Source organism: Pinus tabuliformis, chromosome 9 (genome assembly GCF_031772625.1).
Source record: "Pinus tabuliformis cultivar Carrire ecotype Pingquan chromosome 9, CPIR1, whole genome shotgun sequence".
Lineage (NCBI taxonomy): Eukaryota > Viridiplantae > Streptophyta > Pinopsida > Pinales > Pinaceae > Pinus > Pinus tabuliformis.
In genome coordinates this window covers 1,203,454,802-1,203,479,627 of record NC_142307.1, presented here as the reverse complement: position 1 = coordinate 1,203,479,627, position 24,826 = coordinate 1,203,454,802, and the positions used below count along the sequence as shown (strand labels likewise).

At 39.8% G+C, this 24,826-nt stretch overlaps 1 protein-coding gene across 3 annotated transcripts in view; it reads right to left on the bottom strand.

Annotated features, from left to right (window-relative positions):
• Nucleotides 1-24,826, bottom strand: part of LOC149152861 (protein yippee-like At5g53940) — a 181,165-nt gene that overhangs the window by 117,813 nt on the left and 38,526 nt on the right. Inside the window, exon 2 of one of the 3 annotated variants that reach the window (XM_089439301.1) lies at nucleotides 13,005-13,176. In XM_089439301.1, coding sequence (XP_089295427.1) covers nucleotides 13,005-13,100 — 96 coding nt within the window. In that variant the 5' untranslated portion in view covers nucleotides 13,101-13,176. Of the gene's footprint in view, nucleotides 1-13,004; nucleotides 13,214-24,826 lie in introns of those variants that run through there. The other 2 variants (XM_089439300.1, XM_089439303.1) reach the window with 2 other exon arrangements.

Here is a 24,826-nt window from a genome sequence, read left to right as displayed (position 1 = left end):
TCCAGCATGCAATTATTCAATTTATACCCATTTACCATCAAAGCAATAAAGAATGGCTGATGATCCTTGTTATCTGAATCTAAACTTTGCAAATATATAGGAGCATCCTGATAATCAACCTCCGGGGCTTTCTGTTGAGAAACATTTACTTGAGGACCTTCAATAGCTTTTAGTAACTTAGCTCTTTGGGAAGGAATTTTCACAATCTCGGAGACAGGAACCCAGATTTTTGCATTATTAAACCAACTTCCCAAATCGACATCTAATCTAGAGTTTGAACCTGGGTTAAAAATTCGAGGGGGAATCTGATTCCCACTCTGATCTTTATCCCTTCTTTGATAAGTTAAACCCTTATCTTTAGCAATTTCCATGATTTGTTCTGGAGACAGTTTTTCACCATATAATTTTGCCATAATATCATTTTCATTTTCAACATTATTTATACCAAAAGTTGACGAGGGATGCATAACAGCTCGACTGTTTTCCTTAACTTCCATCCAGTCTCTCATAGATAAAGGGAACTCTTTACCTACTACATTTATTTAATTACCTGCCCCAAACATTCCATTATCCAAAATCCTTCTAACTATAGGGCAAGTGGCCTCCTCATGAAAAGCATCACAAGGCCGACAGTAAGGCGGAGCGTCATCAACCAAATTAGTATGTTCAAGCGGACTAGGAGGTCTCTGCTCACTAGATTGAACCTTCTTTTGCCAATTATTATTCCGATTATTATTATTATTTCTAGGCTGGAAATTTTGTGTTTGAGTTCTTTCCATTTGGACCAACCTATTCTGCAAAGTAGCCATTTCCTTAGCATGGTTAGAGTTTAATTTCGCTTGGTTAATCTCCATGCTTTCAATCTTTTGCAGCAATTTCTGGACAAGGTCATTATCAGGTTCTTGAACCTCTTTTCCTTTAGGTTCTTTCAATTTCGTTGAATGCCTATCAAAACGTGGGATTTCAGACTTCCCAGATGCTGCCTTATCTTTCTCAAGTTCTACTGCTAAAGCTTGACAATCCCTATAATCAGGAAGTTTAGCATGTCTTAGCTCATAAGAGGGCTCAGGGCTAAAGGCATCAATATAAAAGTCTTGAAGTGATTTGTCGGTAGGTTTATAATCTTGAGGTAATTCCTTGATAATATCATTAAACCTCTTGTTAAATTCTTCTGCAGTCTCATTCTCTCTCTTTTTAATGATATTGATAGCTTTTACGAGATGCCTTCCTTCTCTCTCATCTCCATACTTTTCCTTAAAGGCATTAACAATCGATTGCAAAGAATCAAACGAATCTTGAGGCTTTTCCGTAAACCAATCTAAATCATCCCCCTCCAAGGTAAGAACAAAAAGGGTCATTTTTACGTCTTCATGATTAAAATCAGCAGCCCTTGCATACTTACCCAGCCATGAACTAAAAGATTTCAGATGAGAGTTAGCACTAATTGCATTATTTCCCTGAAAGATAGGCAATTTCTCCATCCCATGCTTTGGAATATCATTGTCATAACCTTGAATGTTAGAAAAATCACAAGGGGCGAATATGTCCATGATGTCGTGCTCGACCGGGCTAGTAAAAAGCAAGCAGATATCAGAGAGGGCTTCTTGTCTGAGATTAACAAGAAGTGCACGAGAAGAGAGTTTGTGCAATCGTACTCTGAGAGCCCTTTCAGGATCAGGAGCGGGATTAACCAAACTGCTTGGATGTCTTCTAGTATACACTCTTGCAGAGGATAGATGAAGTGGAGTCGCCACCCAGACAAAAAGTGTAGCTCAGAAAAACTCGAAAGGAAGGGGCCAAGGACAAGAAACTTATCCTGGCAAGCAATGAAAGGATGGGAAGAAAGGAATGAGATGAATGTCGAGGAAACCAAGGACAGGAAAAACTCTATCCCCGGCAGCGGCGCCAAAAAATGTTGTCGCACAGAGTGTCTAGGCACCATGACAACGCTCAGACTGGGGGCTGTCACCCTGATCCCCGATCTCTCCATTCATGCAGTCTCCCTCTGCGGCTACGATTCGTTTCCCTCACTCTCCCTTCACCTGTGTGCTGCCACCAGCTCTTCCTCCTCCACGCAGCTCCTGGATCGCTGCCAAACTTCACGCAGCCATCTACACGCTGCCATCCCCTTGTTGTCTGCAATCTCTCCCACGCACTCCTCGTCACTAACCCTCACCATCCAACCTTCAATCGAAGCCTCACTCAACTCCCTCAAGCCTGAGCTACCCACGCCCATTTCCACGCATTGTTCCAGAACCATATCCGCCCCTGTAATCCACTGCTCCATTTTCACATTTCCCCCCAACGCTGCGTCCTTCTATGCGTGCTACCCTCGACGTCTCCTTGCTACCGCTATCCTGCTCTTCTCATCGCAACCTCCACACGTTGTTGTCAACGTTGTTGCTAACCCTGCAAACAACAACACACAAAAGCAAAATTCTTTTTCGATTATATGCGTGTGGTGTTTTAGCTTAGTTCTCCTTTATTTTATTTTTATTTCCAATTTCATTTAGTTTAATTTCGATTTTCATTTTGAAAGTGTTAGGTTTTACATACATGTATATTTTTAGTTTATGAATTTTGTTGGTAAGTCATTTACAGTCTGTAAAAATAATAAATAATAAATAATAAATAATAAATAATAAATAAAAGTTTAGATTTTGGTTAGGTTTGAAAAATTTATTTTCTTTTATTTGAAATCTAAAGAAAATCATAAAAAATTAAAATTTTAAAAAAATTAAAAAAAAAAAATTCAAAGAAGGATTTTGATTTCCCACATTAGGTCTTGCTTAGCATATTAGAGAAGTTTTCCTAAAGACTAATCGAATTTGTCGAGAACAAAATCTAAAGGAGAATTTTGTGGTATTAACGTTTTCATTTCTCTATAGTTAAATGTGCTTAAATTCTTATATCTAGAGATTAACTATTTGAAGGTGGTCAAATTTTCCTTGATTTGGATCTTTAAGCATACATCTTTTAGTTTTAGGATCTGAACTGGTTAGCATTTAAATTTTGTGGTTATTTAAAGCATTTGCATCTCTTGAAATTTAATTGCTAAGACATTGTGCTTCTATAGAAAATCTTTCGTTATTGCTTGAATTATATAATGCTTGTTACATATCAGATATTTTGCAAATTTTTCAAGCAATCATTAATTATTTCATAAGCAGCAGCAGCTAATTGATTACCTTGGATCATTGACTCCATAAGGCACTGGTTGTAATCATTTAAAATTTAATCAAATTCTAAGTCTCGCTAAGCCTTAATCAAGTATTTGATTGCTTCGCTGTGTCTCCCGAACCGGCTGATTCACAACGAGTTCTCTTTTATCCCATAGGGTCTACCCCCCTTAGCCTGCTATAGGGAGACGGCTTAAACGGAGAGATCAGGGATCAGGGTGACAGCCCCCAGTCTGAGCGTTGTTGCGGTGCCTAGACACTCTATGCGACAACAAGACCCAAATGCAATAGCATTTGTGCATCCTGGTCTTGAGGTGGGTTCTCGGGGGGTTTCTTTAGAAGGGTGCCTACAGTCTCTTTGAGCTGTCTAATGATCTGAGCTATGATGCTCTAGGATGAGCCAATTCTGTTCTTGAAAATCCTATTGTTGCGTTCTTTCCAGATATCCCAGATTAGAAAGCCTAGAACCAGAGTCCAAGCTTTGTTGATTATTTCATTTTCAGAGAAGTTTCTCCTCCAATTCTTCAAAGTGCCAGTGATGCTGAAATTGTCCCTATCCGTTTGTCTGAAGATTGAAGCCACCCAATTCCACAAGGTAGAGGTGAATGGGCAGAGGTTGAGTAGGTGTTCCATTGTTTCTTCTTGTAATTCACATAACTGGCATCTAGATGGACTAGCTACACCTCTTTTCTGAAGGTTTTCCCAAGTTAGAATATTTTATGTTGCACCAACCACATGAACAGTTTGATTTTCATCCAGTGTGGGTTCTGCCATAGGTCCTTCCATACCTTATCAGGGTTTGGAAAGTCAAGCCCTAAGGCCATTCTCTTGGCTTCTTTGAGGTTGAAGTTGCCTTCGTTGTTTCTTCCCCATCTCAGTTGGTCTGACGATGTTGATGTCAAAATCTTTCTCTGTTCCAAGATCACTACAAGAGCTTCTACCTGGGCCTTCAAAGGGGTTTCTTCACTATATACCAATTCCTTCCATATTCTCCATTTGCCCTTGTTCCTAGCCTGATCCCAGAAGTCACTTACCCTGAGTAAACCTTTATTGTCAGTGTCATTCTTGAGATTGGCTAGTTCTTCTCTTAACAGGTTAGGTTCTTGTTGCTAATTGTCCTCCCAAAACCAAGCTAGGTTTCCATCTCTGATCTCCCAAAAACTATGTTTCTGAGCGATGGCTTTATTCTCCCATGCTTTGTTCCAAATGTGGGAGCCCTTGATGAGCCCAGACATTCGAATGTGATCCCTTTCTTGCCAATTATTTGCATACTTCTGTTTCCAAACCTTGGCCCAAGGGGTTACCGATTCCTTTAGCCATCTCCACCATAGTTTTGCCCCCAAAACTTTGCTTAGGGTTTCAGGGTCATGAAGTCCCAAACCTCCATGGGTCTTAGGTTTACAAATCTTATCCCATGCTACCAAAGCCCATTTCTTTTTCTCTTCCCCTTTGCCCCAAAGAAAGTCTCTTTGGATATTTCTGATGTGTTGCACAACTCCTTTAGGAGCAGGAAGGGCTGAAAACATGAAGATGGGAACAGTTTGTAGGACAGCTTTTGTTAGCACTAGCCGTCCTACTAAATTCAAAGACCTGCTTGTCCATTTCCGGACTTTGTCTTGGAGTTTATTAGTGACTGGCTCCCAAACTTCCTTGCTCAGAGGTTTGTCCGTTAGAGGTATTCCTAGATATTTGGAGGGTAGTTGTTCTCTTTGAAAGCCGAGAATTTTGGTGAGGTTTCTCTGAATAGCAATGTCAGTATTAAAAAAGAAAATCTTTGATTTGGTAAGGCTTACCTTTGTACCAGCAGCCATAGCAAAGTCGTTCAGGATTTGTTTGAAAGCTTTAGCTTCCTTGACCATGGGTGTACCCTGCAGCATAGTGTCATCCACAAATTGTTGATGAGTCAAGGCATCCCCATTCAGGGTGAGTTTGAGACCCTAGATTTTTCCTTCTACATTGGTTGATTTGATTGCATTGCCTAAACCTTCCATCATGAGAATAAAGAGGAAGGGGGAGAGTAGATCTCCTTGTTTGAGGCCTCTCGAAGGCCTAAAGGTTCTGGATGGTGAGCCATTAAGCAAGATTGAAAAACTAGCTGTGGTGACAAGGGCCATTACCCATCTTATCCAGTTGTGGTCAAAGCCATACGCTTTTAGTACTTCCCTGATGTATGCCCAGCTTAGCTTATCATAAGCTTTCGCTAGGTCAAGTTGTATGATCATACCTGCTTGCTTATTGCTCTTGAGAGAATGTACCACCTCATGAGCTTGAATGATGTTATTTAGAATTTGCCTTCCTTCCACATATCCAGTTTGCTCCTCAGACACAAGAGTTGGAAGAAGGGGCTTGAGCCTGTTTGCAATTACTTTGGATATAATTTTGTACACCACATTGCATAAAGCTATGGGTCTGAATCTATCTGGTGTCATAGCTTTTTCCTGCTTTGGAATCAAAGTTATGAAAGAGGCATTAAGCACCCTCAAAACAGTTTTGTATTTCCTCGAGTCCTCCACCACATCAAGGATATCTTGTTTGACTATTTCCTAGCATGCTTTGAAGAAGTCTACATTGAACCCATCCGAGCTTGGAGCTTTCCCATTTTGCATCTCTTTAATGACTTTGCTGACCTCCTCTTCAGTCACTGGCCTGTTAAGATTGTAATTGTCTTCTCTAGTTACAAGCTTAGGAATGTGCTTTGTGAAGTTATTGATAAATTGTGATCTGTCTATGAGAGGCTCCTCTGCTATGCTTTGGAAATGTTGTACCAGAGCAGATTCTATTTCTTTGTGGGTGCTGAGTTGTTTTCCTTGAGTATCTCTGAGTTTTGAAATCCTGTTATGAGACCTGTGATCCATGGTTGACTTGTGAAAAAAACTTTGTGTTTCTTTCTCCTTCTTTTATCCATTGCACTCTCGATTTCTATCTCCAGAAGATCTCCTCTTGCTTGCATCTGTCTTCCCATTCCTGTTGAAGAGAGTCAGCTTGTATTTTCCTTTCCTCAATAAAGCCATCTATGATGAGGACCTGGTTAATTCCATGTAGTTTCTATTCAACTTCTTTTTTGGCTTTGAAGATATTGCCAAACTCATTTTTGTTCCAATCTTTAAGCCTGAGTTTGATGTGTTTCAATCTCTGATGCAGAAGGATTCGTTTCCTGAACGGGCATATCTTCCACCCACCATTTTCCAATATTGTTGCTGAAGTCAACTGGGTGAACCAAATATTTTCAAACCTAAAAGGTTTGTTTCTTGGAGTGCGTATAAAAGAAGCTTCAAGTTGGATAGGCCATTTATCCAAGCCTCCAAAAGGGAGGATTAACAAACAAGTCAAGGCCTGTGAGAATGAGGTCCTCGGAGATTATGAATCTATCTAGTTTAGAGGCAACTTGAGAAGCCCCTCCCCGCTTATTATTCCAGGTGAAAGTACCATTTTTTGTCTCCGTATCCACTAGCCTCATGTCGTTTAGGAAGTTCTAGAAGGCTATGGAGTCTCTGCCTAGTGTTCTGGTCCCACCTTTTTTTTCTGTAAGAGATCTGATCATATTAAAGTCCCCTCCCAAAATCCAGGGCATAACAGGATATCTTTCTCTTAGCTCCTCCAATGAGATAAGAAGCCTGAGTTTGTCTTCAAGTTTTTGAGGACCATAGAAATTTGTGATCAAATAGACTTCCTTATCACCCAAAGGTTGGATCACCATCGATAGGTAGTTCCTAGATGCTTCAGCATCTAGGATTCCAAATTTCTGGGGGTTCCAAAGTGTGAGAATCCCTCCTGCTGTGTTGTTTGCTTTAACTTCTAGATATTCATACTTGATGAGCCATTTGCTATGTATCTCTCTTATTTTATCTATTGAACATTTTGTTTCTTGGATAAACACCATATCTGGTTTTTCTTCTTTTATTCTATTGCTAAGATTTCTTTGTTTCCTTTTACTTCCTAGACCCCTAATATTCCAGGTTGTAAGCTTCATTAAGAAAGGTTTGTAAATGAGTAACTAGTAAGATCTTTCATCTTACCTGAGTTGATCATGAGTTTCCCACACTCTGTCAGCTGCTCATTCTGTCTTCTTCTTCCTCTTTTCCTGCCTGGGTTCTTGGAAGCGTGTCCCGATGTTACCTCCATCGTTTTGACCCCTCTGTTTTCCTAGCTATCATGGTTTCTTTTAACTCCAGAACCCTTTGCTTGAGATCTCCAAAGGAAGAGTTGTTGTACTCTGTCAAACTCCTCTTATGGTAGAGAATCAACCCCTTTGGTGGTTCCCTGCTCCAAGAACTTTTCTAGATCGAGATTCTCCCTTTCAAGAATTTCCTGCAGATCATGGTCCTCTGTTCCAACCTCGCTTGGGGTCATATCATGGTCCCTATCAAGTTCCATAGTGCTTGGCAGATCCTCCTTTAGTTTGTTGTTTTCAGGTATATCCTCCATGTTGTCATCTTTTTCCTTCTCTGTAGGACTATCCTCCAGTACCTAGTTCGTCCCATTGTTCCCATCTTCTTCTTCTAAAATCTTGAAGCTGTTATGACTTGGTTGCTTCTCCTCGTTGATTTTCTTCTGGTTCTTTTTCCCTCCTTTCCCTCTGCCTCCCACCTTGGTAAAGCCTTCGATGTCTTTGCCTGTGTTGATTTTAATATTGTTCTCTAGTTTGTTTAATGGGAAATCTCTGAAGAGGTGCCTGTGTTCATGACATTTGCGACATCTGAATGGGACATGTTCATAGTCCACCGCCTGCACCCATTCTTCATCATATACTTCTAGAATGATTTCGTCCAAAAGTGCTCCAGATAGGTCCATTTCTACGCATATTCGAGCAAAGGAGGTGTATTTTCCTCGCAGAGTCGCATCTGATATTTTTTTAAAATGACCTAGTTTATTGCCTATGGCTTTTAAGGATTCTGGCAGCCAATAATCTAAAGGTAGGGAGTAGAGTCTTATCCATACTGGCACTGATGTGAATGTCTCTCGTTCCGAGACAAAATTCATCACCCATGGTCGCATGTAGAGGCCTGCAGCAACATAAAAATATGGTCCTCCTTTGAACACTCTATCTTTGTCCTCTAAGTTTGTGAACACCACTGTGAAGAAACCCTTGGACCCAAGGTGAAGATTTATTTCCCCCTTAGGTTTCCAGTGGTTCTTTATCCATGCATGCAAAGCCTTCTCCATTGGCCATATCCCCATAAATTTGCATATTACCGCATAAGCCGCCATGTGATCCCTGTGCACCTGTAGCGCTGGATCACTTAATACAACCCGGGGTGTGATGGTTGACCTAGGTTTACAGAGTCCTGTCATATTCTTGTGCTCAGCTCTCTGACTACCTCCTCCTGTTCTCTTCTCTCTTCTGACTTCCTCATGATTCTCTTCCTGTTCATGTGATCTGATGTTTTTTTGTTTTTCTATGTTGATACTCCCAGTTTCTGCCTCCATTGGTTTCTTGAAGCGGTTCGAAACTGCATGACTGTAGGAGGGAGTGGAACTCCCCCTCCTCGCCCCTCCATGGTTACCAGCACTAATACCCTGTTGCAAACCCTCGCTCAGCTCGCTCTAGTTTTATCGTTCCAAAGAAAAGGTTTTTCATTAAGGGGATTGATCACAAAGGTAATTTTTATTTAAGTGTTCATTTCTTATTTTTGAACAAATATCTGGATGGGTTTATGCAGATCTACCAAGGGAAGCAAAATGACATGAAGCAAGTCCAGATGAAGACAAATGGATCACTTTCTGATGAAAGGAATAATGCCATGACTAGCCCATGGATGAAAGTGATGGTTGGTCTGTGCCCTATGTAGAAGCCGCAAAAGATGAAGACTCCTTGACAAAGAAATTCATGACATAGAAGCAAGAAGCTCTTTAGGCAGTTGCTTGAGGAGTTGTTGTAGGTCCCTAATTAGGAGCGAGAATGAAATTCCTAAGCCAAGAGGGATTTATGTTGATACTCCCAGTTTCTGCCTCCATTGGTTTCTTGAAGCGGTTCGAAACTGCATGACTGTAGGAGGGAGTGGAACTCACCCTCCTCGCCCCTCCATGGTTACCAGCACTAATACCCTGTTGCAAACCCTCGCTCAGCTCGCTCTAGTTTTATCGTTCCAAAGAAAAGGTTTTTCATTAAGGGGACTGATCACAAAGGTAATTTTTATTTAAGTGTTCATTTCTTATTTTTGAACAAATATCTGGATGGGTTTATGCAGATCTGCCAAGGGAAGCAAAATGACATGAAGCAAGTCCAGATGAAGACAAATGGATCACTTTCTGATGAAAGGAATAATGCCATGACTGCCCATGGATGAAAGTGATGGTTGGTCTGTGCCCTATGTAGAAGCCGCAAAAGATGAAGACTCCTTGACAAAGAAATTCATGACATAGAAGCAAGAAGCTCTTTAGGCAGTTGCTTGAGGAGTTGTTGTAGGTCCCTAATTAGGAGCGAGAATGAAATTCCTAAGCCAAGAGGGAGCTTAGGTACATTCCTTGTGTAGGAATGAGTAAATTCCTTTAGTGAAATATATATGTCCTCCCTAATTGAGAGGGAGAGATAGACACATCATTTTGGTCTTCACCTGGGAAGACAGAGTGAGAGGATTGGGTAATCAATTGGCATTTGATACTCTTTGAAGACGAGATAGGGCATCCAATAGAAGAGTAATCTTGAGGACCGATATTCTTTGAGGGCTAGGGAGTCCAATAGAAGAATAGTACTCATGGGACATACCCTGAGTACCTGAGTAGGGTATGTTCCAAGAGAGACAATGATGAGAGTGTCTATAAATCATTGGTCTCGCCAACATTGTGCTCTGATCATGTGGATAGAGTTGTTAGTCAAGGCCTTGCTATGTGACAATGTTGGTTGATATGATGCTAAACAGATGGGTTACCAATCTGAATCTTCTTATGAGAAATTCTTTAGATTGAGAATGACCAAGTACCATTATGAATACCTCCCTAGTTAAGAGGGAGTCTTGTAAAATGTAACTAGTTTCGGTCTTCATAATGACATGTAATTATGATCTTTGTAAATGATGAAATGAAGAGAATAAAATTAATATTGTAATGCCTTGCTTCATGGGTTTCATGAGCAAGAGGTTTATTTAGATGGCTCCCATTGAGAGCCTTAGGATTTGTCATTTCAGTCAAAAGAATTAATGTCATGTATGAAGAGCTCTTCTTGAGCATGTGTCAAATTTATATAAGTCAATAGGATTGTCTAGAAGCCCTCCAATGACAAGCACAAACTCTCCTCTTCATGTCAGCCTTAAGAAGAAATAGAAACTCATGTCGGCTCACTTATTTTGGAGACACATCCCTTCAATACATCATGTCGGCTTATTTATGGAAACAAACCACTATATACAGACGGTTGGGCTCTTCGCATTTTACATAGAGAATTTCGGATACATCTCTGAGTTTTTCGGATGGACTGTTGAAGGGACAAGTGCGGATCTCTCTGGGATTTCGGGTGGCCTAATGCAGAAGCAAGCTTGGATATCAGTGCAAGTGAAGGACGCTCGGATACGGTACAAAACTACAGAGATCAGTTTGGTGTCATCTCGCTGTCAAGGAGTTCAGTCTACCTCTGAAAATTCGAGTGACCATTACAGTGACACAGTTCGGTACAACTCAGTGTTCAAAGGAGATTGCAATTCAATGAAGTATCAAAGGTGAAACTCTGTCTCGGTACAGCAGGAGAAACTTGATGAATTTACAGTGATCAAGTAATAAAGGCTCGATGTAGTGTTATCAAGGACTCACAAAAGTAAGGTCTCAGTTATATGACAGCAAGGAGATCTCACAGTAAAGGAGATCTTAGTGTGAAGACAATAATAAGATCTCGGTGATGCTAAGAAGGTCGAAGTGGAAGAGGAGACAAGAAGAAGAGTGATTGTCAAGAGAACTTGCGTCTTGGTCTTGGAGTGGCAGATAGGTCAAGGGTCTTGGTCTTGGTATTCATCAATTGAAATCTCTATAAGAAGAATTTGTGCGGGTTTTCCTCTCAAAGAGTGAGAAGTTTTGGCCCTGGCTGATAGCCTACATTCTGTGTCTCTTGTGTATTTGTATTCATGCATTGGTCACTATTTGATGAAGAACACTAATAATCTAACATGAAGAAGATCCTAATCTAATCAAGTAAAAAGCATTCACAAGCAGTCACTAATAGAAGAGAAATCACCTAATTCTAATGCCCTAGATTTCTCAACATAGGTAATTGCAAAAGATTTTGGCCCTGGCTGATATCCTACATTCTGTGTCTCTTGTGTATTTATATTCATGCATTGGTTACTGTTTGATGAAGAACATTAATAATCTAACATGAAGAAGATCCCAATCTAATCAAGTAAAACGCATTCACAAACAGTCACCAATATAAGAGAAATCACCTAATTCTAATGCCCTAGATTTCTCAACATAGGTCATTTCGAAAGATTCTGGGACACTATAAATGTTCACTTTAAATCACTCCCAAGTATGCTAATTACCCTTAAATTCTCCTTAGAGACATTTCACCAAACGCTTGGCGAGCATACATTTTAACAAACAGTTTGTCATGCCCTTGTACCAATACTATAACAAAGATAAAGCATTTGCACAACAATACTTCAAGGAAATAAAACTAATTCCCACTTTATTAAGGAAATATTAGTGATTACATGCAGCAGAAGGAACCTGGGGCTATTTCATAAGATTTGTTAGCCCAATTTATGGCTTCTTGTGTTCAAGGCACACTAAGGCTCAGATGGTGATATCAAGAAACACTGATTACATTCAGCAGAAGGAAACTGGTGTTGTTTCATAAGATTTTCTGGCCCAATTTATAGCTTTTGGTGTTTGAGGCACACTAAGGCTCGGCTGGTGGTATCAAGAAACATTGTGGCCCAAAAGATGATTGCCTCGACCTGATCCTTCAACCTATGAGTGTCCTGTACTTTGGCCACCAAAGGTCATTACTGCTATGCTTCACTGATTCTCAGACGCTGCCCTGTTACTGTGAAAATTTGATAAAAATATCACTTATTGCAATCAACCGATAATTATCCAATGCATTTAATTCTGAGCAAAATTATTTTACTGCAAATACTGAATTGATTTGTAGATCAAATGTATAATGTCTCTGATCCGGCAGGGGGGGGAGCTTGAACATACTACACGATTAAATAAATCTGTGATATGGGAATCAAGGGACCAGACACCATGCTTAAAGAATTCGAATTGAAGCCCTCCCTCATCAACTTCTCTATGGTACACATAGCTCTGACTGCTCTCCTAATGTCCCACTAAGAGAAAATGTGGCAAGCTGGGGTGGGAGTGGGGGGGCGAGACGCAAGAGGAAGGTTGTCTACGAATATCGTAAAGGGAGGTGGTGTGGAAGAACATGATTTGGGGGTCAAGGTCATGCAAAATGGTATGGAAGCGAGGAAAAAGGGCACGCCAAAAGGCTTTCCGGGAGTGGCAAACAGCATCACAAAGTTCTTGTCGCCTATGGGAGAGAAATGCTCATCTTTTATAGTGAGGTAGATACAGTATGTTTGCGAATGTGAGGAGGACAATGGGTCGTGAGTGAGGGTAAAACAGAGTTGTTTGTGGAGGGATTTGCATTCACCATCAAACCAGTGGTTCAAGGATTTTCAAGATGGGTATTCCTGTATATAGACGTGATTATTTCTATGTAAGCAAAGTGGTTAAAGCCTAAAGGGATTTCAAAGGGGAATTCCTATGTAAGCAAAGGTATTTTACTTTAAAGAGGCTTTCAAAACATTTTACAGTGACATTATTTGCATTTATTTGAGAAACAGGGCAGACTTGAATGAAAATTAAACTATTGTAACCTAGAAGTACCTTGGAGACAAGTTCATCATAGTGAGCCAGGTGGCTGCCACAGTTACAGCAAGTATAAATCCCTCCATCTAACTGTATCAAGTAAAGCCGTCCCATGTTCCTGTATCTCTCTCAACCTGAACTCAATTCCTCTGTATACAGTCCTCACGCTCTGTTCTATTAAATCAACTAACTGTCCTGACAAACTGGCACAGTCAGATACTTCTCATCTGCATTATTTCAAATTAAATTTCATTAAAACGAGAAAGAGAAATGATCCAATTTTCTCACTGAATAAAGAAATACAAAACCTAATCTTCTCAAAAAATACAGGGAAACAAAGAATTCATTAAGACAAAATGGGGCTATCAATAGCACATATTATTGCCCCACAGATTCATATATTGAGAAAATAGAAACATACTATATTAGAAAACTTTTCCATAAATTTTGCATCTTGCTTGTAAGAGCCAGTATGAACTTTGAATTCCTCCCTTTCCAAAGCAAAAATAACTCCAAATACCAAACTACAGAACCAATATTCAAAACTTTTGAAAGAAAGGAGTGCAGTTGTAGCAGTAAAAATTAATTAAACCAGCAAAAATTTTGACAGAAACTGGACAGAATATATAAATGGAGAAAAGCAACTCAAAAAATTCATCCTTGTAGAGTACATTGAACAAGCCACCATCAAGGGCACTAGAAAGATGGTAAATTCAAATAAGTCATTTGGGGTAACTTCGAAACACCACAGTATCATTCAGCATTTACAGCAAAACAAAGAAGTAAAACAATGCTGAAGTGAAAGAAATTCTCACAACCAAAAATGCAAGTGGAAAGCAGCTCCATGTGAGGAGGAAACAATGACAACCACAATTTAATAACCAAAAGATTCAACAGTATACCACTTCAAAAAGTGAAGATCACTCAAAAATTACTAGAGTGAAAAACCTAGTTTCTACTTCAACTGATAAATTTGCTGGTATGAAACAAGGTTCAGAACCAATGGAATAATCATCAGTAACAGGGAAAGTCCATATTTTAATTCCAATTTTGAAGTTACATAAGCCAAATTCCTAGGTAGTTGCTCTTATCCAGAGGAGCATTCCACAGGCAGCTAGCATGTACCTAACCTAAGATATATATATATATATAAGTCAGCCCAGGCTAGGGCCTAAATGATTAACAACTGAGAAACCTAGTTTCTACTCCAACAGATAAATTTCTGGCACTAAACAAGATTCAGAACCAATGGAACAATCATCAGTAACAGGGAATGTCCATATTTTAATTTCAATTTTGAAAGTTACATAAGCTGAATTCCTAGGCAGATGATATTATCCAGAGGAGCATTCCACAGACAGCTAGCATGTACCTAACCTAACAACTGATAACAACTGATAAATTAGTATATACAGAATATAATCACATTCTTATACACGCAAACGGGTAATGTGGATTGTACCATCAAGCGTAGAATCTAGATATATCGCATACAACTACTAAAGTTAACTGGCATAAGAGAATGGTCACAGTACACTGGTTAAAAGACTTTCCGCATTTAAATTTTATAGGGTAGATAACTGGTTTAGAAAAAATAAATTATTCTTCTAAAAATTAGAAGCCACAATAACATGGGAGCCTAATTCTGGCCTGCTGTACATAATTTGAAACCAAAAAGAAGTAAAATGATGAATACTGTGATACTTGACTGTAATACAATGTATCATATTGAGAAATTCAGGATTAGTTTAGAAAAAATAAATTATTCTCCTAGAAATTAGAAGCCGCAATAACATGGGAGGCTGATTCTGACCTGCTGTACATCAATTAAAACCAAAAACAAGTAAAATGATGAATACAGTGACACTTTGATGAGATCCAATGTATCAAGTTGAGAAATTCAGAATTCATGTTCAGCATTGTGAATTCCAGATATAACTCGTCACAAAAACCCAATGGTCAATTCAAGCCAAAATCATCCCAATTTTCACCTGATTTCTGTGAAAAAGGGGACATGCATGATCAGCTTCAGATAACCGGCCACCATGCCTGAGGACTTGAAGCTTCAGTTCAGATGGAAATTCGGGCAATAATTGCAGAAGAAAATGAGGGCCTTGAGTTTATATTTGACTGACAATGTGTGTGAAATGGTTGGGAGGGTGGGAGGGAGAGTATTAAATGGAGTGACAAAGTTGGCTGGCAGTAATCCACATGATGGTGATAGTGCACGCATGGATGTTGTTTATGAATTATCATACCTACTTGATTGAGTGGGTGACATGAGCATGTTAAGGTCAGCAACCATAGTTTTTTATATGTAGTTGTTAAATATACAATGTTGCAAATTATCTCACAGTGTCATATCCTTTGGTCTTCCAGAATTATACCTGTGTGGATGGCCTATCCTTAGGTTTTCTTAAACAGAAGAAGGGAAGGGGGTGGATTAGGTGTATCTACCATTGAAAGAATGTTTCGTAAATACAGATGAGTGAAGCATGTAGAACATTTTCTAGAATCTTCAAGTGTTAAGAGGGATATTTATAGGTGACTTGGGATGAAATTTATAAGGCATATAAAAGACATTTTGGATTGAACCAATTGAATCATTGTCAATAAAGTTTGTGTCAATACTTCTAAACTGAGGATGGGTGCATCAGTACTTCTACATATATCAGTACTTTGAATTGAGATTTCCATTAGGCCAATTTCCTATATGCTCTCACTACTGCTGTATCGAATCTTATCACCATATTCCCAGGGACTAAAGAATATGTACATCATGCAAGAACAAACCAGCATCAAAAGAGCACTTCATCTTCATCTTGAGATGCTCAAAGTACTATAGGATTTGATGCAGGTGTTAATGCATTTTCACAGAGTCGTGCTTTGTTATTGTTTCTCATTTAGTAAGAAGATCATAAAATGTTTGTCTCTTCTAACAGTCCTTAGAAGATGTTTCATGAGTGAACCCCACATCTAGCTCATAAACTGATTTTTTCAGCCCAGCTCATAGTTCTACATAACAGTCTCACTTCGTCGTGCACCAGAACACACTAGCACATCCTCATACCACAAAACTAACACATGTTACCAAGTCCATTGACCTCGTATGTTAAGAAAGAACTTTGGGAGATCTTGCTCCTTTTCACCATTTATATTCTTACACTAGCACAGCATTGTAGCACAATACTGACACATGTTACCAGATCCATTGGTCTCACATGTTAAGAAAGAAATTTGGGAGATCTTGCCCCTTTTCACCAATTATATTCTTACACTAGCACAACATTGTAGCACAAAACTGACACATGTTACCAGGTCCATTGACCTCGCATGTTAAGAAAGAAAGAACTTTGGGAGATCTTGCCCCTTTCCACCATTCATATCCTTCTTAAAATTTTCTTTTCCATCATGATCCTTATTTGAAATGCTCTTAGATTCTTACCTCTTTTTATATTGTACACCTTTCTCACTCTCATTGACCTGTATTAATTATTTTAGTAGACATAAACATTAGTATATTAATAATTTATTATTATAGGGTATTCCTATGAAGTCCCTTGTCTGTCTTTATTTTCTTCTGTTTATGTCTGTAACCTTTTGTAAAACTACAACGAAAACTATCACTTATTTAATGACTGTATAGTGGCTGTTTTTTGTTGAAACTTGATAAATTGTTGAAGAGAATAGAATTTCACCATTCTACAAACATGGGACCCCACACTCCATAAAGGACCTGTTGCTGCACAAACTAGCAGGCCTTGTACATAGGCAAAAGCTAGGGTGCCCAACAACACTCTGGGACAAAGGCCCACTGTCACCACAGCCTAAGTCCCCTTCTCTTCTCAGATATTCACCAACGAGAGGAGTCCCAGTGTTCCTCACTTGTGATAGATGTATCTGTGATAGTCTTGAAGTGAGGCAAGGTAGCTCATTCAATGGAAAGGTTCAATAAATGTGCGAGCTTTGGGAGAAGCTAGTAAGACATTCCATGAAAACCGCTTGAAAGAAAGGCTACATGAGACAAAGGGTTGAGATATTTGATGAGATAAGAGTTCATCCAAGGTCAAGGTAGACAAGAGAAAAGGTTGCGAATGATATACTTCAACCAATACTAAAGCATAAACCTTCAAAGAATCCCCAAGATGAGGGATTAGCTTCTAGGGTTCCCACTTGTTGTGATAGCTAGGGCATCAATTTAATTGAAATTCCACCGTCCGAATTCGTTCAAAACTTGCATATGCCTAGAGGAGACAGTAAGGAAGAGGTCTCTACAAACCGAATTCAAAACATGCTCCTCAAGAGGATTTCACAGGAATCCCTAGAAAGGCCTCCTTATCCTTAAAGGGACAAAGAAAATGAGGGGAGAAAAAGGTGAAAAGAAAGATGATTCGTTGAGTTGAGAGTGATCACCAAGGATTTAGGACCAGCCTATTGAGAGAATTGGAGTCAAAAATGATCATGATTTGTCAACCTCGCTCTTCAAGGAGACCTAGAACCAGCGTCGCTAGCCCTAATGAAACAGCTACACAACACTTCAAGGTATTTATACTTCGATGGCAATTATTAATGGAGTTCCAAGGATCCAAAATGCAATAGAACCTCTAGGAAAATTCACTCATTCATTATCCATGAATAACACATGCAAAATTCCCTAATTAGGGCACATTAAAAACCATGAGACAACATTCCATGCATTAGACATTAATCAAAAATCAGAACTATAGCATTAAATAGCACTTACAAGACAATGAAGAATATATCCATCCATCAACATGCTAAAGGAAGCTCCAAGAGAAATAGCGAAATTTTTCCAAACATCAAAATGCATTTAATTTGTCCAAATCACTCCACAAATTACTGGTCGAAAATCTCTAATTCAGGTAACCGAAAATCCAAGTGATGATGATTTTCAAATGAGAGAGACACTCCCTTATTTATACAAAACTAATGAATTCGAATTCCTAAAGAATAAGCCCTTAAATTGTCAAATGAGGTAACAAACCCTTGGTTACAAGCCAACCAAGATAGCTTTAACATTAATTATTATTTTATTTTTCCTTTAGCCCATGAAAAATGCTCTCCAATGCTAGCGTTGAGGCCTTATGTGTTGAGGATGAGGGTGAGAGCTTCAAAAGTAATGAATAAGAGGGGAGTGCCCTCCAAATGCTGCAAAACATCTCCAAACCCCAATTTGGGCCCTGTGGGCTCCAAATGGGTCTCATGGGTCTCCAAGTGGCTCAGAATCAAGTCGATGCTCCATCAATGATGGCTAGAAAATGACACATGCCCCCCCATGTCTCCCCGAGAAAGACAAAACCTCCTCTAGGCCCTGGATCAATTGCCAAGTGCCAGGTGCAATGTCTAGTTGGTTGGGCAATGTGGTCCAAGTGCATCATCATCTCTGTATAACTGGGGCACAAATAAGCATGTCGTGGTGCTAAAGAAGCCCATGGCATGGCAATCAATGCTCTGCATGGTTGGAGGTCCGTGACTCTCAACGCTCACCCTACAAGTGCCATTATGACCCTATGGAGGGCTTGGATCTCGTATAGGGAGGACAAGTCCAAGACGAAAACCCATTTGCAATCCTATATAAGATCCAATGTGTCTCCTCACCTTCCAATACAATATTTCATTAGTGCAATTGAGTAAATAAGCTTGCTAATCAAGGGAAGAAGTGGACACTTCATAGTGGCATGCCCTTCCAAATAGGCCTTGAACATGTACCAGTGTTACTTTCCTTGACAAGAGGGGTTAATGAAGGACCCTATTAGGTAGTTTAAGGGAGTGACAGGTCCATGGTACATCCATCAAATGGCAAGGATCATGTAAAATAGTGATGGAGCGGAGTGGAGGCGATAAGGGAGGCTCCAAGCCACATGCCATGCGACAAGGGCAACTACGACGAGGGAAACCCATACCTTAGGTGTATGAATGTACTAGGGAGAAATCGTGGGGCATGAGTTACCCCGGCCTTTGTTATCCACCCTTCTACATATGCATTTTGCATTTGTATTGATTTTTATTCATTTTACTGCTTGAGACTCCAGGGGATGAGAGCATGATGTGTAAGATGTAGCAGTGATTAACCCTTTTAGGTGGGACATTTCATCGCCCACTAGGGATTGGGACAATCATGGGTTCCTTAATGATGCTAGGAGCATTCATAGGGGCCCTAGGAACCAAGGTGGTGGCCATAATGATAAAGGGTAGAGCTCATGTTTTGCTTTTGCCCACATGCTAAATTTTATTATCCTGACCATCTTTAGCATTGTGTGGTACATTTCCTATTGTATGTGGCCATATTATGCCTTTATCTTTCTTTTTAGCTGCATCAACCTCCGTGGCATCATTCCAGACCTGACCCAAGCTATGGACAATGTTAAAATTCGGCAGCTCAGGGATGAATTTCTCCTAGAAGAAATCATATCTTTCAGTTCTGTTTGAACCACCTATAATAAAATTTCATTTCTAACAATTCTAATGTGACTTTCCAAAAATAGAAAGTCGTGTCTAAATGATTAAGGATGATCTCGACATATGGAATCTAATTTAAAATCAAATCAATCATGATTATACAAGTCAAGAATTAATATTTGTATCCTTACTAGTATTATTATTATTATGATACTATTATTTACTATGTTGCACGGGGACCCGTCCCCCCCAAAAATACTCATGTACCTGCGTCCCCGCGTTCCGGGGCCTTTTGGACCCTTAGGAAACGTCCCCAAACTGTTGGGGACTCCATTGAGGACTTAGGGACATGTTAGTCGTCCCCAAGACATTCCGAACAAATTTCAGGGATGTTCTAGACAAATTTCAAGGATGTTTTTCGCAGATTTCAAGGGTTTTCTAAGCAGATTTCAGGGATGTTTTGGGAAGGTTTTAGGGATAATCCAAGCACATAGCTTCAGTTTTGACAATCATGGACATTGATGATTGGACAATATGATCATTTTCCCATTCATTTTTTTGGAATGCATTGAATCTAAAAATTTTGTACAAGTTGCAGAGCAAAACATGGGTTTTGTATGATTGGTCTCATTTTGGATTTCTAGTGATTTAGAAATTGGATTTTCAATGGTAAGATTACAAAAAGCAGCCTCCATGTTAAGAAAACAGAAAATACAACGTTTTAAAAGGATGATCCTTGTCGTTATTTTTCTTGTTCTTTCTTAGGATCATCTCAGCTTTTACATATTGTATGTGGGTTTTGAGGACTCATTCAAGTTCAGTGCTTTCATCATCCCAACCCCAATCATTGTTAAGACAATTAGGTAGTTGTGAATTGCATTGAGTACTAAATGTTTAAATAAATTCTTATTCAATCCCCTTCTTAATTTGAAATCTGAATTTAATATCATTAGAAAACCAAATTATTTTATAGTGGTTTTCAACACAGCTATAAAAGTTTTCAAAACCTATTGAAAAGGGAATGTCTTTTGTGTTTAACATAGTCATCATTAACAAGAAATATGAGAAAAAAAACTAATATAAAGACAAATCTCCTTGACAGATTGTTCATGGACCTTATTACAAATTTAAAGTGTTTACACTTAAGTTTCCTAAAGCTAAAGCTCATGTCTAATGGCTAATAATGGAAAGTCACTCAACCCCTTTTCAAATTGTTTGAGATTTTAGATGGTGAGTGTAAGGGTCGTGCATAATACTAGCTTGAAAAAACTACAAATGTTAATTTTGAATTCTGCATATATATATATATATATATATTGTCGTCCCCAACACCCCCCCCCCCCCCCCGAAAATTTGGGGGTGTGCTCTAGCTGTTCTGGGGACTCGTCCCCCTTCCCCAAAGCCAGTGCAACATAGATTATTTGTAGAATAGTCTAAAGTCATTCACCTTTAATGGATCAATAAAAACGAATTCTCTCATGGAATAAGTAAATTAAATTGAGAATCTCTTAGTTGGCAAATCGAACCTTTCTCTTGGAATAAAATAGTAACTCCACACTTAAGAGAATGTAACTCTCCCTCACTAATTCAATGTATGGAAAAAGTGTAACTCCTCCTGATTAAATGCACCTGTAACTCCTCATTCAATTCAATTTGTAACTCTCACCAAATATTCTCTCATGTCTAAGTGTAGCTCTCTCTCCCTAATTTGAATTGTAACTCCTCAAGACAAGTGTACCTCTCTCTTACTTGGCTTGCACTTTATCTCCAGGAGGCCTTCAGATTTCGGGCCTGTTTTCTTCAGCCCCCCACCAGATCGGACACCACGCAGAAGATCACGGACTTCTTTAGGGTGCTACCATTAGTGCGGGGCACCAAAAGAACCATTGACCGACCCACAGACACTGAGACCAGATCAATGCGGTCCCGGGGGGGGCGACCCACCAGACTACACCAGCGCTCCAGGATTGGATCCACCCCTGGGAGGCGCCCTAGAACCTCTAGGCGACAACAACAACAACCCAGTATGCCCACAGGACAGCAGACTTTGACATGCTTCTCTCAGTTTTCTTCTCTCGACCTCGGATGTTAGGAGTAGGATCTGGATAGGAGACCCCTGCCTTTTCTTCTCCTTCTTCTTCTCCTTCTCTACCCCATCGCAGTGCTTTGTTTCGAGACCGAGAGCTTCTAGCTTCTACATTTACATTTACTTAGATTGTAGATGTATTTCTTGCTTTTTAAAAGAAATGTTAAAGGGGACCGTTTGGTCCACCGGCTTGGCATGATGTAATCATTGTAACCACCAATCCCATTGACCTCTTATGGTCATTTGTTGGACATTAATAAAATTATCTTATCTTATCTTATCTTATCTCTCTCTATTCTTGGGATGAGTTACACTTGTCCTCAAGTAACTCCTCCCTCGTGGAATTTGATTCTCCTATTATTGGCTAAAGGCATGAATTCATTTTGTAACTCTTCTCCTTTCTCATCTATTTAAGCAACAGCAAGTGAAAATTGAGAGTAGCATGTTCATTGTGAAGAAGGAGAGTAAGTGTCGAGTGTGTGCAAGAAAAGTGTGAGAGCTAGTGAAGACCAAGAGCAAGGGAAGAGCTATAGCAAATGTGAAGGACATTATCTGATCAAGAGAAGGAGGAGATCTTCAAGCAAAAAGCAACCGCATTTCAGCTGCAAGTTGATCAAACATTGGTGACTTTAATCATTCTCATTCTCTCTCTCTCTCTCTGTACTCTGTTGAATAATTGAAGAAATCTAATAGAAAATAATCATTTGGGTTTTCCCCCTTGAAGTGTTTTTCCCTAGTCATTGGACCAAAGTCTCAGTGTCTCATATTTGTGCTTGGCTGTCTTCTTATGATGCTTAAGTTTATGTTCTATCTACAATGGCTGGTCTGAAATGTTTTGAAGAAGAAATTTGCATTCTAAGTAATTGTAACAACATAGAACATTCAGTTTTCTGCAAAGTACATTCACTTTTCTGCAAAGTACATTCAACTTTTTGCTAAGTACATTCGGTTACATTCAGTTCCATCCATAATGTATAAAACATACTCTGCTTGATGCAACAACCTTCGCGACAAAATTGCGTGAAGTGAGTGTGAAACATGTCTATGTAATGAAAACAACTCATACGCACAAGATTTCCCTTGAAGCAAAACAACATTCCCTTTGCGTGACAAACAACAATCCTTATGCCCAAAGATGACACATACTGCATAAAGATGAGAACGTGAACAACTCTTAAGATCAAGGAGGAGGCTTGAGATCATCACCTTACCAATAAGTGACCAAGGAACAATCGATCACAGGATCCAAGGTAGGCTCTGAAATTTGCATGCGAGCCAAAATTTTGGAGGGTGGTTGTAGCTACTACACATTGGCGACACATTGGTAGAACTTCAGCTCTCTGTATGAACCTTGTTTCGTGAAAAGCAAGTCTAACCTCTCTGGAAGTATTGTTTGATTCTTTGATCGTGATGGCTTCCGCACTAGCTTGTGTGAAAGATGTAGTCCCTACCATTCTCTTGATTGATCAGCACACATTCCAAGCCAAGTCAACTAAGTTGTTTTGATTGGGGATGAGGAGTATATGGGTGCACAAGTAATATGACTGTGAGAGTTTAAGTTTCATCTTTGGTGTTGCTCCGTTGCTAGCAAGCCTGGATAGTACCTCGGCGGAGTCACACAGGAACACAAGCATTGCTCTGCTGCCAGCGAGCCTGGTCAGTGCCCCGGCGGAGTTACTTGAATCACCTCTCTACGCAGGAAGCCTTTCTCTTCTTTCGCCTTATTTTATTTTTTTCCATTTTTTCAATTTTCATTTTTTTCATTTTCAAAGAACTGTGCATAGGCACTTATTTATTTCAGAGGCAAAGAGGGATCCCGACTTATTGAGAGCAGAAGAGGTTGTTCCTTCAGAGAAGTATGTTATATATACCTCTGACATACTTGTTAAGGTTTTCCCCCTCACCTTACTCTACTTGACTGAGTTGACAAGGGTTAACCCAAAGGACCGAATAGAGTAGGCGATACTAGTTAACAGTGCAAGTGTTGTGTTTTTGACAAAACTCACTCTGAACAGAACGTATTCCATTAGGGTATCATCAACTGAAGACAAGCTCTTCATAAAAAGAGAGGACAACAAATAACCAGATGTTGATAGCTATACAAGTCCTCTTAGATTTGTCCGGCTTGTCTCGAGAGCCAAACACGGTTTCATGTGAGGCTAACCTACGGATACAAGCAAGCAAAGAAAGCAAAAAGCAAAAGTAAAGCAAAAAGCAAAAGTAAAGCAAAAGCAAAGCAAGCAAGCAAACCAAACCAAGTTAGCAAGCAAACCAAACATGCAAACCAGAAAGCAAACACTACTCCTACTCCTACCCTAAACAATCAGGGTTGCGTGAAATAAGATTTCCAGTGAAGCCACTGTGGGCGTTCCCGGCCTACAACCACAAAGATACAAGCAATTAAAACAGATAAAAAATAGTGTGCAACAGAAAATACAAAAACTTGACAATCTTGCACACGAGAGAGGCCTTGCCTATGGGTAGAAAGATGTGTCACAACCACCCAACACACATGCTTACCTTTTCGATGACTACCATTTTTCAACAAACTTCAGAAGCCCCTTGCGAGTGTGTGTTCATCTGCACCAAGTTTCTTGACGAGTGCAAGGAAGGACTGAAGCTTGTTACCTGCAACACGACTCGCCAAGTAAGATTGTTCCAGCGATTCAGCGATTGGGTCATTAAATTCGTGATGGTTGTTTTGAAAGACCCGTGATCTTTGAAAAGATGGATTTCCGATTCGAGAGGGGATCATGATGGGAATCTAGTACGGATAGATAGATCTGATCATTCTCATCGGTCATGTCAAGACAATGAGGACCTGCCATAGCCATCAGCGCAGGCTAAAGTGCCTCACCTGCTTGACAAAAGTTTGAGGAGAAAGATGTTACACAGTGAAGATCATAGTGCGCGAAGCGACTGTCATTGGATGTACTGTTGGGAAAATGATAAACTGCATGACAGTCACCCAAGATAGAAGAAAGATCAGACGAGTTGGTCGAGATGCCAGATTCCCAGTTTGACATGAACAAAGAAAATTTTTGAACAATCTTGCAAACGCTCTGAATGATGGAACCAAGTTCGTTGTGCACTAGATATGACAGAACACCCACTTGCAACTGGTGAAAAATTGCGCAGGCATCATGGTCATCACAGGAATGTAGAAAGGATGCCAGCACTGTGAATGTGTGAAGCCAGTTGGGGTGTGGTGAAATGAGAGGAACTTGATTCGCGTGATAGCTTGTGCGCTCGTCATCACACAGGGAGATTGCTGGTGTGATGAGCAGGTAGATTTGAAGTGCAAGATTTGCAAGAAGACCAAGGAGCTGATCAC